The sequence below is a fragment of the Talpa occidentalis genome, unplaced genomic scaffold (genome assembly GCF_014898055.3).
Source record: "Talpa occidentalis isolate TD23 unplaced genomic scaffold, MPIMG_talOcc4v2.1 talOcc4.14, whole genome shotgun sequence".
NCBI lineage: Eukaryota > Metazoa > Chordata > Mammalia > Eulipotyphla > Talpidae > Talpa > Talpa occidentalis.
In genome coordinates this window covers 46,758,007-46,776,643 of record NW_023601433.1, presented here as the reverse complement: position 1 = coordinate 46,776,643, position 18,637 = coordinate 46,758,007, and the positions used below count along the sequence as shown (strand labels likewise).

General features: G+C 37.8%; 1 protein-coding gene across 17 annotated transcripts in view; it reads left to right on the top strand.

Annotated features, from left to right (window-relative positions):
- Nucleotides 1–4,464, top strand: part of CREM (cAMP responsive element modulator) — a 70,742-nt gene extending 66,278 nt beyond the window's left edge. For 7 of the 17 annotated variants that reach the window (XM_037510442.2, XM_037510439.2, XM_054695000.1 and 4 more), the window contains one exon: nt 1,032–4,447. In XM_037510442.2, coding sequence (XP_037366339.1) covers nt 1,032–1,176 — 145 coding nt within the window. In that variant the 3' untranslated portion in view covers nt 1,177–4,447. Of the gene's footprint in view, nt 1–618 lie in introns of all 17 variants that reach the window. The other 10 variants (XM_037510450.2, XM_037510453.2, XM_037510443.2 and 7 more) reach the window with 7 other exon arrangements.
- The last annotated feature ends 14,173 nt before the right edge of the window (nt 4,465–18,637 follow it).

The window sequence follows — 18,637 nt, the reverse complement described above, 5'->3', positions numbered from 1 at the left end:
TTATCAAGAGCAGTGTGTATTTTATTTTGGTTTATGAAAATGTGCACGGTTTGTTTATTGTCATTTTTATCTATGTTGTTTTCTAGCCAATAATCCGTTTCTTGCAGTCATGATTGATCTTATATGTTTTACTGAGATTTAGTCTTAGAGAATTAAAATCTTCAATATTAACATTTTAGGTTTCTGAGGATTAATTTCTCTAATAGTTTTGATCAAATGAAGTTAACTCGTGATAGAATATGTGGCTTTTGGTGGACAAAAATAATTACAAGAATTGAAAGGAATTGTGAATGTGTTTGTAGAAATTCCACCAGGGGATGTAGTCCTATTGTTTTTGTGTTACTCTAAATAATTCTGGTCACATCACAGAATGTTTGCCCTAAGAAAATGCCATTTATGACAAATGCTAGATGAATTAATTGTGCTCTCAAGTTGTTTCTGTTGTCTTAGTGTAATCTTACAAAAAGGCATGTGCTTGGGTATATTTGTTGTGTTGCTTTGCACAGACCTTACCCAGGATTGGTTGGCTGTTGAGTTTGGGGGGCAGAAGTTTATTGAGCCACTCTGGATTGTGCTGGGAGGTTGTTCCTTTAGTTATTTGCCTTGTGTTGGTTCCAGGGAAGCTGCCCGGGAGTGTCGCAGGAAGAAGAAAGAATATGTCAAATGTCTTGAAAATCGTGTGGCTGTGCTTGAAAACCAAAACAAGACTCTCATTGAGGAACTCAAGGCCCTCAAAGATCTTTATTGCCATAAAGCAGAGTAACTGTCTTTGACTTGGACCTTGTTTACTATGAACTCTAATCAAGGCAGGAGATGCAGCAATTCTACTAATTGCCTTGTGGACTTGTAGAAGGGACACTTGTGACCCTTAAGAATCCAGTTTGGCATAGTGTTTGAAATTGAATTGGGAATGTTGTTCCAAGATTTAGAATCCAACCATGATCACATTTACCATGCTTACTTCAGACTGTTTGTCAATAGCATGCAAAAAATGTTTTGTTTGCCCTTTTGCTTCTACCTTTTTTTTCCAGGGAAGCTGCTAAAGAATGTCGACGTCGAAAGAAAGAATATGTAAAATGTCTGGAGAGTCGTGTTGCAGTGCTGGAAGTTCAGAACAAGAAGCTTATAGAGGAACTTGAAACCTTGAAAGACATTTGCTCTCCTAAAACAGATTAGTAGAAATATATAACTATGAACTGATTACAACATGTACAGTTGCTTTTGAAGGCAATACAATATTTAGCCGGCAAGAATTATGGCTTTTTTTTTTTTGTATCATTCAGCGTATTCTGTCTAATCTCTAACATTCCTAAAATGCTTCACTGTATGTAGTTAATTCTTAGCTGTAACTTCAATTTTTAAAAAGAAACAAAGTATAAACAAAGTTTGTAACAAATTCTTAAAATGCAATATTTGTAAGACTTGTTCCAATGCTACATATATACAGTTCCCAATCTCTATGTCATGAATAGCGTCCTATGCAATAATTTTTTTTTTGCAGGTCTTTAAGAATCATTTTAGGAAAGGATGATCAAAGATAATGCATCCAGCAGTACAATAAGAGTAAACCACATAAAATACCTCAGGAAAGAATTGAAAGAAAGAATTGAAAGAATCTAATGACATGCCTATATGAAAATAATAGCCTATGAATGAATTTATGGCATTTGCAGATTTTTATATTAGTTGCTTTGTAAAGAAAATATTGTATTGCTGTCTTTGAATGCCAGAGTTGAAGAGTTTTTAATAGAACCATGTTGGTTACACTTCAATAGTGTGTGGTGCTCATTTAACTATCTGAATATTTACAACAATTTTTATTCTTTTGTATAATGTAAAGATATTGCAGAAGTTCTTAATGTTGGTTTTATATTACCTTATGGAAGTAACAACAAAAAATATCTGAAATAAGTTAAAAGGTCAAGTTAAAATTGTATTTGCATACCTTCAAGGGTAGGTGAGCCATTTTCTACACTGGGTCAAGAACTGAGCAAATACTCTTTATTCCATTTCATTAGAAGGATAGCCCAGAGCTTTTATGCAGAAAAGTAGCCATTATAGATTCAGTTTGTGTGACATAGTAGGCCTTCCTGATGATGATCTAGAAACTTCCTCTGAGGGTCCCAAATTTCGAATTTTAACTACCAGTTAAAGGCATTTTAAAATAAAAACAAAAACAAGCCAATATATATATTTTCCATTTCAAAACAACTTTGAAGTCTACATTAAAGCAAATATGTTTATGTCAGCACATTCAGATAAAGTTCATTACATCAAGACAACAGTGTTAACTACAAGTATGCACATTTCATTCTGTTTTTATAATAAAAAGCTTTAGTTTACAAACCTAAAGCCCTAACCATGTGAGGCTATGTGATCATTCACTTGTTTATGAGACATCTGCTATATTTTCAACTATATCTTCTTATTTGTTAAGAATGTGCCACCTATTCCTTGTTTAATCGAGCTAGTCATTGTGTTATAGGGAGGTACAAAACAGGGCATCATTTGTATAGCATCTAATTGCTATTCATCATAATTTCACTTTTTGTAACTCCCAGGTGGTAGGGCATGCCATTTTTTAACTTTATTTAAAAATATTTATTCTTCCTTCAGAGTCTGAACTCTGAATTTCTTTTATCTCAATTTTTGTCTTCTATAGAGAAGTAAGATGAGGAATGAAGACAAGGAAGAAAAGAGGAAAGGAAACACCCAAGTTTCAGGTGAAGGAAAATGATGCTTTATACTCATTAATTCATTCATTACTAAAAATCAAATGTGTGCTCAGAGTGGTAGACATTGGCAGGGAGACATGAGAATGGGCAGATAAGATGTGAACAGTGAAACGCAATAAATGTTATATGTTAGAATTACAGAAAAATGTAGGCAAGGATTAAGTTATTCATGTAGGAGGCAGATTTTGAACTAGGCTCTAAGTGATTGAGCTGGGTAGGATGGTATTCCTGACAGAGAACACGAAACATGTTTTATTTCAAGGAGTCTAGATTTTGGAGACAGGAGGTAAAGTTAGTACTCACTTAAGAGTTAGTTTAGTTTAAAAGGTAGGTGGACAAAAAAAAAAGGCAGGTGGGGATTTTATGTGCATCTGTACTCTTCAAAAAAAAAAAAATAGCCTGTGTTATTTCGAGGAAGAGGATTGCATCTGATTACTTGGGGCCATAGATAGCAGATGTCGCCCATCTCCCCAGTGGTTTAAATAATAAGGAAATTTTATTGCCTCATAAAACTAGAAGTACAGAGACTGGAAATCCCAGGGCTGCTTACTTCAGTGACTTAATGATTGCACCACAACTGGATTCTTTCTACCCATTCTGTTTCCTGTTTAGGTGGGTTTCCTGATCCTCATATTACTGCCACAGTGGCAGACACCAGAGAGGGACAAGACACACCCTTTTCTTTTGTTCTGTTTTAAGAGCAAGGAAAACTTACACAGAAGGCCTTCAGCAGCAGACTCCCTCTTGAGTCTCACCAGCTAGATTTTCATCATAACCTTCCTTAAGCAATCACAGGCAAGGAGAATGGAATTAAAAGCACCAGGTTACTGGTGAAAATTCAACCCCGGGTGCTCAGAGGGCTTTAAACTTCTATGAAGCACACGGCTAATTAAACTGGGGTTCTGGAAGAATGGTAGGTAAGCTGGGGCATTTGCCTTACAGATGATGCTTAAGCTCTTAAAACTGTTTCAGAAGTTAGGAACTGCTTGAGAGCCAAGCTCTCAAATTGAACAAGAACTCAATTCTTAGTGATCTAATTTCTTCTTGAAACCAAAGCTTTGGCTACTAAAATAACACAATTGGATAGTTCTCCATTCAACCTTAAACAGATGCTGCCTACAATCTCTTGCCAAACAGAGCAAACAGGAAGGTGGAAACTGTATGAACATTGCATATGTGCACAGTACTGTGGAGAATCCAGGACTGTGGCTGCATTTGTATCATTTTTTTAAATCCAAAATTTCAGAATCTAGACTTTTGGATATAAAAATTATTGACCCTGGATCATGGGATTATGTCACATTGTCATATTTAACTAGGTAGTTCATGATGTTAAGTCATTGGAAATGGGCAAGTAATGAAAATGAGCTGCCAAGTAGTGTGTGTCTGAATCCTGCTCACCTGAGAGGCCACTTTGTGTCAGCAACCACACTTCTGCTTTTTTCACATACCCTTCTTATGCCCAGTGCATGCTGTTTTCTATATGCCTAAAGTATACCTCTCAAGAACATAATTGGGACTTGTGAAACCAACACAGTTTTTTCAGTCTTCAGCCAAATATAATTAAATAAGTTGAACAGGCAGGAGACAAGCCATGATGTAATGAGTTTTGCTCTGCTTTATACCAAGGTTTTCAGAAACTTAAACTTTTGTAAAAGATGGTAAACCAAACACACAGGCCTGATTCTGAACTACTCAAGCATGGTGTATTTTCATCCTTATGCTTTGCGTGTAACTTCATATATATATATATATATATATATGTATTATATAGAAGTCCATTTTCTCATAAGTACATATATTTATACATTTTAGAATTCTAAATATGTTTTTAATGCAGAACACTTTCAACATACAATTATTTGTTCACAATCCATTTTGCCATAGGGTACAATATGATAATTAGGAGATTTAAGATGTTTCTTTTTAGGGCCGTTCTCGTCATACAATCACACATAATTCTCTCAGGGTTGGAAAATGATGAATAAAAGGAGAAAATTAACCTTGTGCTTTGTTATAGTAGCTTCTAGTTGCTCAAATAAAATGCAACCTACTTCTGAGCCAGTCTTAATTTTTGGGAGAATGGTTTTTTCAGATTTCTTTCTTTCTTAGAAAAACTATCTTTGAGAAACTTGCACATATGCACACATACATACTAGGTTTGCCCTGTGTCCTTTTCAAATCAGGTCTCTCCCTCCCCTGGGCAGTATACTAGCATTGAAGATAAAGTCCTTTTCAAATCTGCAATAGGAATTAAATTTGGTTCCTTTGTGTAAATATCAGCCAAAATCTGAATAATCTTGAACCAAAATAGATTCTCCTTCTGTTTCTCTGTCCTCTGCTAGCATCTAGTCACACTCTTCCAGCTGTGGGGGTACTGGGGAACAGCAGTAAAAGGCACATGGACTCTGAAAGGCATGTGATGCTCACCTCTCAGTTCCCCAACTTATGAGTGAAGGCATACTGTTCTAAAAATGCAAATTATGTCTTCACTTTTGAAAAATTAACGTAATAAAAAATGCTTTGTCCAAGTGTGATCTCTCACCTTGAAGCACGAAAAGAATAAATAAAGATTATTTTTTTTCCTTAAAAAATGCTGTATCTTTTAATAGAGGTCAGATTTGCTTAAGGTTCAAAATTCAAAAGATATGAAGATCTATATAAATGATCAAATCCCCCCTCCCCCAACTCTAAGTCAACAGGTGTCCTCCCTAGGGAAAGTAACCTGTTACCAGTTTTTTTGAAAGAGATAACCTTTAATTCATTGATCATTTCCCCTGCTTCCTTAAATTATTTCCTCTTTAGGGCTGCGTGATGTGCAGTTCCTGGAAAGAGACATAGGAACTAAGAATGTTCATTCATTCTATTTAGCAAGTGCAGTGGCACTCTTCAGTTCACAAAGAAAAGGGTCAAGGGCTATGGCAACAGTCTGACTCTACCAGTGCCCTCCTGAACCTTCTTCAGTTAAACTCTGAGTTATAGGAGTGCTATAATCATGTAGTTATGATCATTAAAATAACTGGTACTACTTACAGAGTGCCTGCCTTGGGCCAGGCATCCTATGTTCCATGTGGGGGCGTATCACCTTTAATTTTTATAACAATCCAAAAAGTATTGGTGCTTTGAATATTGTCCCCATTTTGCAGATACAGAAATAGATCGGAGAGACTAAGTAACTTGCTCAGGACCAAGTGCAAAACCGGGCAGGGAGGCAGGGCCTCTGCTGCTTATCCAGCGTGAACCCAGTGGCAGGAAATGACTGGAGCTGCGCTTGCCGGCAGTAATCCAAGTGGTCAGTAGCTGCTGGAACACTGGTTCCAAGTAGATTTAAGAATACCCAATCCTTTCCTGTTCTAATGAACAAAAGCATGTATTAGTTTTTCTCTGTTTTAAATACCCCTGATACTGATTAGGAGAAAATGACTGCAGTTTTAGGACAAGATATTGAAATGTGAAAGTGAGTTACACATATTAAAACTGAAAAATAGGTCATAAAGATATAATTCACTTCTTTAATTTTATAGACAGGGAAACTAAATTTCAGGTTGATTTACTTAAGTATATTTGATTTATAGTAATAGAGTCTAAAATACTCAGACTTCTTAATTACTGTAGTAATCTTCGTATTGACATGATGTCCTATTGTTCCCTTTAAACTGGATTTTTAACCAACCAGACTTGAGTGAAAGCATTTGCCCTTGTGGTCTCAATAGGTGGAAACCCTGGAAGGAAAACCCTGTCATTCACTGTACAAAACCCCAGCTGTTCTTGAAACAATGGGAGCACACAAAAAGATTGCCAGATCCGTGGTGGCCTACCACCTTAGGAAACATATTTGACATATGATACAATTGTTTATAGAACAAATAGCTCTAAACAAGGCTTTTAATGAGTCTTGCTTTTACTGTCTGGTAAGCTCTGAGAAGCACTGACTTACAGGAGACCAATGTCAGGCTTGTTTTAGGAATGGATCTTTAAACTTTTAAAATACTGTAAATGTTGCTACACTTTTGAGAAAGTAAGTGACTCCAATAAGGATCCTCTTAATGAAAATGAGCTTTTTAGATAGGAGGATACATGAGTGTTCCCATATGTTTAATCTTTGTGGCATTCCTTATGTCTAAAATTTTGATTCAGGATGTCTGGATATTCCTATTTTTAAGCAAGCCAATGTCTCTTTCTGGTGCACTAATGTTAGAGAATGCTGAACTATGTGACTGAGGTCAGATTTTATCCAGTTTCTCCTGTCATGAATGCTCTTGAATGGCTATGTAATACAACATTTATTGAGCCATAAGACTGTTTAATGTCACAGCCACAGCCTTCCTTATTTGAAACATTCTTAATCTTAAAACATTCTTAATCTTAATCTTAAAACTGATGGGTGGTATTTTCTGCCATGACTCTGCAAGTGTATGCCAAGGCCCCATGAAAGTAGGGGGTAAAAGCAGTTTTTTTCTGATCTAGATTAGTGAGTTTTATTCATAGTAATTCTGGGAAGTCTAGAACAACGTAGCATGGAAAGAGCAATAATTGAATGGGTTTGAAAACCCCATCACTTTAGGTTTGTCCCCAAGAGTTTACAGTTGCACAGTTACTTAACAAAAAGAATGAGCTATTTGATTTCAAATAAGCTAATAATTACTTTCAGACCATCTATTTTTATCATATTAAGCGACTTAAAAACCAATCATTTATCAAAATTGCCCACTTTGCTTTAGTTGCTTATAATTAGTTACTTTAGGTGGTTAGAACATAGAGGAAAATTAGACCAACTTGAGAAAATTTTACTCATCATTCTATCTGTGAGAGTCACTTAGTCCTGGCCCTGGATGCATTCCTAATCTGTCAGATGAGCGTGATCATTTCACTGGAAGTTATTGACAAACACTAGGGAAATAGTGTTTCATTCACTGTAGAAGAGCAGTAGTATTTTCATAGTTAAAAATATATATCTTTTTGCTTAGTAGATGCCAAAATTGTTAACTTGACAGATCAAGAAAATAGAACTGGATATTAAGATGTAACTTAATTATTAAATATATTAAAATATAACTGGTAGAATTTGGTGATTTCTTAAGCACTTAAATTAGTGACAATAACAATGAAGTTGCAATCCTTTCCTTTGAGCAATTTAAAGTCAGTGGTTTTTATCTGATACATGGAATTATGAACAAGAAAATGTTAGAATATTAATCCATTTCAATATTAACTTATGTAAAAATAAATACACATATAAATACATACTATGATCAGTTAGCAATGTTTTCTCCTTTTCCTCACCTAATCAGCTAGTGTTAAAATGAAAACACATTTGATGCCACAAGGGTGGTAGCTTTGGGGCAGTGTGATTATTTGCAACCATGTATAGGTCTGTATTATTTACATACTTTCATTTATCCTTTATTAAGATGTCTGAGTTGGTACAACCCAGCTGAATTTTGTTGGAGTTTAGATGTTAAAGGGTAGAATACAGATCTCCTTTATCATGCTGTAACCCATCGGCCTTCCTAGTCGAGAGTAAGGAGTTATATCATTAACTGACTGCTATTGCTCCAGAAATACTTATGGGATTATGACAGTTTTAATCTATGGCCATACCACCCTGAACACTCCTGATCTTAGAAGCTAAGCAGGGTCTGGCATGGTCAGTACTTGAATGGTGGACCCTAAATGACCTTAATGCATTGTTAGGTTATTAAATAATAGAAGTGGGATGGAAATTTGGGCTTAAGGCAAAACCTTCATGGTTTAAATAAATTATATGAATATTTTTATAGGGGTGTTTTGTCTCTTTATATAATCGCTAACTCTAGTGCTTGATATATTTGGTGATGACAATTTAGAGTAACAGGAAAGAATAATGTACACATCAAGCTCTTACTCTGCAATTTTATGCATTAAATTCTACACTAGAAATCATGTGTATAATAATAGTAGTAACACCATGTGAATTTGACCCCCCAATTGCTGGCAATGACTCCTGTAGCCATAGGGCAAGCTCCATTAAGTGAAATGAAATATAAGTGAAGAGGGCCTCCCTGGTGGCGCAGCGGTTGAGCGCTGGGTTGAGAAGCTGCCCGCAGCCTCTGCTGCGCCGGTTCGATCCCCGGCTGCTCCCCGGCCACCGGAGGAGGGTCCCACATGGCGCGCAGACATCTCCTGCCGCCCTCTGCTCCCCTCAGCAGTGTACTTCCGTCCTTCTGCCTGCTCTGCTCCCTGCTCTGGCTCGGGTGAATTCTCTCACCCTCCCACGCTTCTGACTGTACCCAGTGCTTGTATAAAAACAAAAACAAACAAACAAACAAACAAATAAATAAAACATGCCTCTAAAAAAAAAAGAAAAAGAAATATAAGTGAAGAGATACCAAATTATTTATGCCTAACCATAGCAGTCTAAGAAGATAACCTTCAAACTTAACTGACAGGCAATATTGAGACACACTGTGTGTTCTCCAACCAAGGTATTTTCCTCGTGCTTTGTGTTTTATCAGTAGGTTAAAGAATCACTACACTCTCAATTACAACACTAACAGTTTATTGTTGTGCAAGACATTTATGGATGACCTAATTAACTGTCACTGGATACTGTATTTAGGCACTACCAGTGTCCTCTGAAAATGGAATGTAATGGGCCACACAGGTGTCTAAGTAGAGGGAAGCACTCATATCAGGCTTCTTTGCCCTGTTTGGGGAAAAAATCATCCAAGAAGAAAACTGTGTGTGTGTGTGTGTGTGTGTTATATAATTTCCATATAACTTCCTGGATTTGAAAGATGCCCTTAAACCATCTCATGGACTTTAGATTAAGATCCCTCACCTGTGTAAGCTGAGGAGCTGCCCTTTATGTAAAGAATCTGGAAGAAGAGAGGAACAGGTGTGTGACCCTTCTCTAGCCTCCTAGACATTTGCTAATATGTTTAAAACACTTGCTAATCTGTCACTTTGGGTGACAGTATATCTAGTTCTGGTTATTCAAGCACTGGGAAATTGGTCTAACTTATTTTTCTTATCTTCCTAGTTTCTAAACTTAAAATAATACCCTGTTCATTTCTCCTAGAGACCTGTAAAGTGTTGTGGGTCCTCTGTTATTTTATTATTTTTTAAATATTTATTTTTGTGTGAAACTGGAGTGTAGGTCAGAAGTGCAGGGGATGAGAGAATTCATCAGAGACAGATGGGGGAACAGAACTGGTGAATTTACTGAAATACACTGCTAAGGGGAGCAGCAGGTGAAACAGGAGAGGTCTGCTGTGCATGTGGGTTCGTTCCATGGCTGGAGATCGAACTCAGGCTGTAGTGGTGGTAGTGCTAAGACTTAACTCCTAGGTCACAAGGAAGCCCCTTCTGTTCTTTTAACACAGTACACAAATGGTTAAGTAACTTGGCATGCATTCAGGATATTACATATAATTATAATATCAAAAGTACATAAGAATGACACCAACAAGGAATGTTTTCCAATACATGTTTGCAAAAAAAAAGAAAAGTATAGCACTATGCAAAATATGGCCCCAGAGGGTTTACAAAAATTATACACACAGGGCCTCCCTGGTGGCGCAGCGGTTGAGCGCTGGGTTGTGAAGCTGCCCACAGCCTCTGCAGCGCTGGTTCGATCCCGGCTGCTCCCCGGCCACCGGAGGAGGGTCCCACATGGCGCGCAGACCTCTCCTGCAGCCCGCTGCTCCCCTCAGCAGTGTACTTTGGTCCTTCTGCCTGCTCTGCTCCCCACTCTGGCTCTGGTGAATTCTCTCACCCTCCGGCACTTGTGACTGTACCCAGTGCTTGTATAAATAAATAAAAATAAATCTTTAAAAAAAAATTATACACACACCCTTAAATGTAAATTTACAGAAAATGGTCTGTGTTTATTAATATTTACTAAGGGTCAATAGCCCCTGGAGATGTCTACCCCACATTCTCCAAGGGCCACCTCTGAAAGGAAATGCAAGCTGGATTAGAGCAGGACCATCATGAAGGTGTCCTTGGGTGAGGCAAATCTGCAGTTCTACTGCTATTGTGACACTTACATTTAACCAGTGTGGCCTCAAATACCTGACTCTGTTTCTAGGTGGAGAAGGGCATTAAGCAGAGCTGCAGTAGAAGAAAGTTTAATTTTGACATGGAGGGCTCTAGGATCACTATCCCACTGAGGTCACTTAAACACAAGACAGATAAGTCACCATGAGAGCATAAACAACATCTAAACCTCCAGGATGTAGAGGTGGGTTTAGAACAAGGCAAAGGAAGCATGCTTCATCAATGGTGCTAGGTAATTGGTTATTCACATGTAAAAAAAATGAAGCAGCTACTTCACAACATATATGCAGATCAATTCCTTTGGACTAAGACTTGAATGTGTGATGCAAACTATCAGAAGATCAGGTAGGAGAATGTCTTCCTGATCTTAGAGTAGTGAATGTGAATGTCTCCTTAAACAAGATGCAAATAGATTTAACCATAAAACAAAAGATTGCTAAATTTGACATTTAAATCAAGGGTTTCTGGTTTTTTAAGTGAAAATATGAAACAAATGAACTATTTTTTCAAAACTTATAATTAAGAGTATCCAAAATATATAAAGAATATATCAAAGAAAAGTTAACCCAAAAGAAGAATGAACAGAAGACATAATAAGTACTACATAGAAGAAATTTGTAACCAATAAGCATATGAAACCAGTTTACCTCATGAGTAATGAAGTAAAACTTAAGATCATGGGCCTCCCCGGTGGCGCAGCGGTTGAGCGCTGGGTTGCGAAGCTGCCCGCGGCCTCTGCGGCGCCGGTTCGATCCCCGGCTGCTCCCCGGCCACCGGAGGAGGGTCCCACAAGGCGCGCAGACCTCTCCTGCCGCCCGCTGCTCCCCTCAGCAGTGTACTTCGGTCCTTCTGCCTGCTCTGCTCCCCGCTCTGGCTCTGGTGAATTCTCCCACCCTCCCGCGCTTCTGACTGTACCCAGTGCATGTATAAACAAAACAAACAAACAAACAAATAAAACATGCCTCTATAAAAAAAAAAACTTAAGATCATGAGATATTCTGTAAATTAAGATGTCTGGCGATACTGACTGCCAAGAGGGTACTGGAGACCTTTCCTTCTCCCTATGGCAGAATAACAGGAATGAGGAAAAAAAACTAAAAACAACAACAACACAGAAATAATTGGTTTTCCATAGCATACGACAGGGATCCACAAGAAAAGGAAGACATGCAAAGTGAGCTCTCAATTGCCTCAGCATACTTTCTTGGGAGGAGTTTTCAAGACCAATGTGCACAGAGGATTCAGTGGTCCCTTAGTTGAGAAGACAGGGTTGAGGTTCAGTGAAGCCCAAGTTGGTCAGCGTTCCCAGAGGAGAGAGCTGCATAGAGAGCAGCCCAGATCTTAAGGGCTTTTCTCAAGTCCCTGTGTACTGACAGGTAGGCTCATGCCCATATTTAACCCATTCTGAGAGAAGAACCACGAGAAGGAACAGGTAAGTCTCAAAGCCCACCCATGTGTTTCCAATAGCCAATGAGGAAAACATTCATAATTCATGGGCAGCATGTAGAGTACACAGAAAGTTATCCTTTTCAATAAACTCAGAAGCAGATCTTTCTCCTTTCAAGTTCAGGTGACTACAGTCTGGTCAATATCTCGATTGCAACCCTGTGAGAGACTGAGATAGAGGACCCAATTAAGCCAGAATTGGATTCTTGATTCTCAGAAATTCTGAGATAATAAATGTTGATTTAAGTAACTAAAGTTTGGGGGTGTTGTATAGCAATAAGGAACTAGTACACCCACTTGTCAGAACTGATCTAACAACTTTGCAACTGAATATCCAATGTGCCAGCACCAACACTGTATCTCCTTAATTGGCACTTTGGTAAAACTTAAGATCATGGTTTCTAAGGAGACCAGCCAACCTCTATAAGATAAATCAACTTCAGCTACACAGGGCTCCATCCATACTGGAAGGGACAGGATGCCTTCTGATAGCAAAAGACACTGGTCCAGATAAGGATTTGTCTTCCCTATTTGAAGACCCTCAGTCAGAACTGATATCTAAGACTTACAGAAGTTTGAACCACTGGTCCAGGATGTTTCATGGTATTACATTGAGAGAAAATGAGAAAAATGGAAGTGTCACACTTCCTGACTTCAACTATATTACAGAACTGCAGGAATCAAAACAATATGATAATGGAACAAAAACAAAAACTCAGACCAATTAAATAGAACAGAATGCCCAGAGATAAACCCACCAAACTATGGGCAGCTAATCTTTGACATAGGAGCTATGGCCATACAAAGGAGAAAAGATAGAATCTTTAATAAATAGTATTGGGAAACATGGATAGCCATTTGCAAAAGTACAAAACAAGATCCTTATTTAACTCCATACACAAAAATTAATTCCAAATGGATTAAATATCTGGATGTAAGGACCAAAACTATATGGTGATTGAAAGAAAACATAAGGGACACACTACAGGAGATGTGCCAAAAAGATGTATTTGGGAATAAACCCTAACAGCAATGGGTACAAAAGCAAAAGTAAACAAATGGGACTACATCAAACTAAAAAGTTTTTGTTCCTCAAGAAACCATCATAAAAACAAGAAGGCAATCTACAGAACGGGGGAAAAATGCACATCAACATCTGGCAAGAGTCAACAAAAAACATCTTTATTGTTGATATCATGGAATGTATAGTATAAATCTTCTATATATCTTCTTTGCGCAGGTCTTTTATCTAAACCTTTAATCCATTTGGATTTTTTGTGTATGTTAGTGAGTAATCCTTCATTATTTCATATGTGGCTTTCCGATTTTCCTAGCACCATTTGCAATAGGACTGTCTTTTCCTCATTTAATGCATGTTTGATCATAAAATAGGTACATGTATAAACATGGATTTAGTTATGGATTTTTTAACTTTGGCCTATTGACCCATTCATCTATTTATATGCCAATACCATATAGCTTTTAATGTTGCTTTGCAGTAACACTTGAAGCAAGGTAACGATACACCATTTCTCTCCATTAAAAAAATATTTTTTTAAACATCCTAGTTTATTTTTCCACAGTGCAGTGTGGGGCATTTATAAGAACAGAGGAGAGCAACTTTTGATCCAGTGGGTGGCATTCAACAGCTACTCAATGGTAAATTGTGACGCTTTCCACATTCCACTCCCTAACTTCCTGAACAGATTGCAGGAAACAAGAGAAAAATCAGGACCACAGTGTTGACCTTAAAAGACTGAAGACAGGTGGACCTCACTTGCTTGCTTCTCCACCTCTGGCTTGCACCCTGGTTTCCGCTCAAATGGTGCTGATGGTAGAACAGACAGCATTCAGCATACATCAGTCAGTCTCCTCCTCCTGGCTCCTCTTCTCTCTCCTCTCTTCCTCTCTCTCTCCCTCACCCCCTCTTCTCACCACCTTGTTAAAAAAAAAAAAAAACCTCTTCCTAAAATTTATCTGTGTGTGTCTCATTTTAGATTTCACCCTAGCATGAAGACTCACAAAACACAGGTCATTCCCATTTTCCCCAGGGCCCCTGCAACACTAATACCAGTCCAGGTTGAGAAGCACCACTCTGAAAACAACTCTTGCTCTAAGACACATTTAGAATTTCTCATCACTGTCTTCTCTGTAGAATTACCTGGATAACTTTTTTTTTAATATCAAGGCTGGGCTCTACCGCTGTCCAATTAAATCAGAATGGGAGAGGAATATGGGAAATAAGAAACAGGCATGTGATTCTTACATCACATGCAACAGGACTGAGATCATGCTGGGCTATGTGAATTAAAGTTAGCTCCCCATATAATAGCCATGTGACCTGGACAAGTGACTTGAAGCCTTATTTCTTCACCTGTAAACATTCAGGTCCATATGAGGCTAAGTGAAGCGTCTTCAGTGAGATGTAAAGGACTGTGGGCAAAGCACAATAAACAGAGTATTTTACCTAATCATGATAAAATAAAGATACCTCAGGCTCCTTGGAGCTTAAAATCAATTGTTATCTGATTCAATCTCTAATTTTATATCTTTTGGTTACTTGGAGGAAAGCTTGATGAAAAAATAAGGATAACACATAAGAAAATGGAAAAAATTAGACTTTGGATTTGTAAGTTTTGATCCTCAGAGACTCATTTGTTAAACAAGCTATATAGTACAATACACATACATAGAGTCACCAAATTAATGTATTTGGACTATACATATTAGTAAAAAATTGTTTTTTCTCTGAAACTTAACTTTTATAGGGTATTCTGTATTGTATACATTAACTCTGTCAACTCTCTTTATAAACACCTTAGTAATTTTCCAAAAATAAGAACAACTATAATCTTTGTTAAAAAGCAAATTATATGAAGCAATTTCAGCTAATCACTTTTCCCCAAAATTTTTCTGTGAAAATTACTCTCTTTAAGGAGCCCAAGAATATGTACGAGAACCTAACAAAATTTGCAAACTGACCACAAGAGGGAGCCAAATTGATAAATAAATCTACATCCTGAGTAGATTAGTCTAATGCGCACATTCAAAATGAGCTTTATGTGGGAATTGATTACTTATCTGAAAGGCATTTTGTATTTTCTTGATAGCATAATTAGCACATTAAATACTCTTCAAAAAATAGAGAAAAGAATACTTTGAAATACATTCCATGAAGACAACGATCACTGATTCAATACCTGACAATGGTATCACAAGAGAAGAAAGTTACATACCAATTTCCCTAATAAACATAGATGTAAAAATTCCCAAGAAAATCTTATCAAACCGAATTCAACAATACATCAAAAAAAATTATACATCATTACCAAGCTGGATATATTGCAGGGGCAGTATACAAGGGTGATCCACCATCTGAAAATCAATCAACGTAATTCACCACTTCAACAAAAGAAAAGAAAAAAATCATATATTAATATTTGCAGAGAAAACATTTGACAAGATTCAATATGCGTATAAGATAAAAACCCTCAAAAACTAAACATAATAAAGGCCATATATGACAAACCCACAGCTAGCATCATTCTCTTTTTTTTTAATTTTTATTTATTTATTTATACAAGCGCTGGGTACAGTCAGAAGCGGGGGAGGGTAAGAGAACTCACCAGAGCCAGAGCAGGGAGCAGAGTAGGCAGAAGGACCAAAGTACACTGCTGAGGGGAGCAGCGGGCTGCAGGAGAGGTCTGTGCACCGTGTGGTACCCTCGCCGGGCAGCCGGGAATCGAACCGGCGCTGCAGAGGCTGCAGGCAGTTCGCAACCCAGCGCTCAAGCGCTGTGCCACCAGGGGAGGCCCAGCTAGCATCATTCTCAATGGAGAAAAACTGAAAGCCTTTCCACTAAGATCCAGTACAAGACAAGGATGTCAGCGCTCACCAGTACTATTCATCATGTAATGTAAGTCCCAGTTAGAGCATTTAGGCAAGAGAAAGATACAAAAGGAATGCAAATTGGAAAAGAAGAATTAAAACTATCACCATTTGTAGATTATACAATAACATTCATAGAAAACCACAGATTCCACTAAAAATTATTGAAATAAAAAATAAATGCAGTAAAGTGGCAGAGAAAGCTAAAGGTACAAAATCAATATGCAAAATTCAGTTGTGCTCTATGAATTGTCCCTACCCCTGCCCCCACAATTTTCTTCCTCCTCACCCACCCACCCACACACCAGGGATCAAAATCTTGGGAACCTTGAGAAAAGGGGATCTACCCAAAAGTCTGATGAGACTGTCCTGTGATGTGGCTCCTGAGGTCTGCATAGGTCAAATGTTGTATAAGAGCTTTTACAGAAAGTTCTAACAAAGCCAACAGAAATTCCACTTGGTTATTCACTCCTATGAGTTTGTGCAAAAATAAATCAAATATATTGGAATTAGGTTTAGTGTACAAATACATTTTTGCTATACTATTAGACAGAATTGGGGTAAAAGTGAAGAGAAAATGAGTAATCCTCTCAAACATTTTTGAGATTTATTTCCTTTTTGGCTTGTGCTGATTGACTATTTTCTAGAAATGGAGGATTTTCCACACTGGCGACACATGGATGATGCCTCAAAAACAGCTGTTGTTTACTTTGAATACAGTGCAACCCTGGTGAAAACTGTCCACTGAGACTGCAGCACAGCATCCTGCTTTCTTCACCATAGCAATGACGCCAAAAATTTAAAGTGGGGAAATTGTAATAGGAACAGTGAGAAACAACCTCTAAGCCAGAGGATGCCTCTCATAGTCAAAGGGATGGTAGTAGGTGGAGCACCTAAAGGCAGCTCAGGTGAAAAAGGGTTAGATCTGGGGCTTTTGGCAGTTATGCTGCTTGAGCATGAGGCAGTTAAGTTTCTGACCATGGAATATTACTCAGCATTCAAAAAAGATAAACACATGCAATTTGCAGCAACATGGATGGAGCTGGAAGGGATCATGCTCAGCGAAGTAAGCCAGAAAGAAAAAGAAAAATACCGGATGGTCTCACTCATAGCAGGAATCTAGAAAACCTAAATAAGGGACCAGGAAAAAGAATAACTATAAGAAAGAAAATATCAAAATCAATAAACAACTATGAATCAGAGACACACTATGGGGGGGGCGGAGAAAGGAGGGATTGGGGTCAAAATAAGGGGGTTGTAATTGTATGGGGAATATAAAAATAAAATTTAAATAATAAAAAAAAAGTTCCTGAGGCTTTTGAAAATGACTGGGGTTTTGATAGTTTAGCTGTTGGGGCTTTTGACAATTGAACCGCTGCCTCTTTGGTAACTAAACTTCTGGCAAGCAGGGGTGTCTGTGGAGAAGACAACAGCTTACCATTTGTGTTTTCAGCTTCCACCTCAGTCTCTGCCCTGCAGACACTACTGAGGTAGGACAGAGGACATTTGGCCACGTGCCAGCCAGCAGGTTTTCTCTCTCTCTCTCTCTCTGTCTCTCCCCTGCTCTCCCCTCCCCTGTTCTCCGCTTCTCTCCTCTCTCCTCCCCTCCCCTCCCCTCCTCTCCAGCTTTTTCTGTGTAAGCAAATCTTGTTATTGTTTCTCACTATGTGTCTTATTTTGGGTTTTGTCCTGCATTCTTAAGTGTGCAAGTGTGGACCCACTGGCCAGGTCACCCCAGGTCCCCTAGTTTTGCATCTGTTTCAAATATACCACAAAGATGTTAGAGATGTCAATTTTTTCATTTGAACCATTATCTATTTAATAATTTTTAGAATTAAGATATTCGAACTTCAGATATGTTCTTTATCTGATTAAGTCAGGTTTAGATAGTCTAGGTAAATAATTTATTTTCTCAAATACGATGTCCTAACTTTGCATACTTTGTTAGGTGGACTGCAGAGGAATACATGCTATACACGCAGATGTGAGCTCCATGAAGGCCCAAGAACCTTATCCTAGTACCAGGAACAGGGCCTGACATATAATAGGAACAAACAAAATATTTATTCAATGAATAAATGCATGTTTCTCTTTTAAAATTTATTTTTCTGGTAAAATACTTGTAATAAAATTTACCATTTTAGCCATTTCTAAGTACACACTGGAATAGTGCCCACTACATTCACACTGTTATACAACCAATCTCCAGTTTCATCTTACAAAATGGAAATATCTGTGCCAATTAATATTTCTCCATTTATGCCTCTCCCTAAATCCACCATCTCCAGTCTCTCTGATTTGACTGTTATAACTCATAATAGTGGTACAATATAGTAGTTGTCTTTGTGTGACTGTTTTATTTTACTTTGCATAATGCCCTCAAGGTTTATTCATGATGGAAACTTGAGTTGTTTCTACTTTCAGTTCTTTTGGGTTTGTAACAAGTGAAATGTCCATAGCAACTACACCATTTTACATTCCCACCAGCAGTGGACAAGGAAGTTTCTAACTTTTTTTTTAGAGATTTA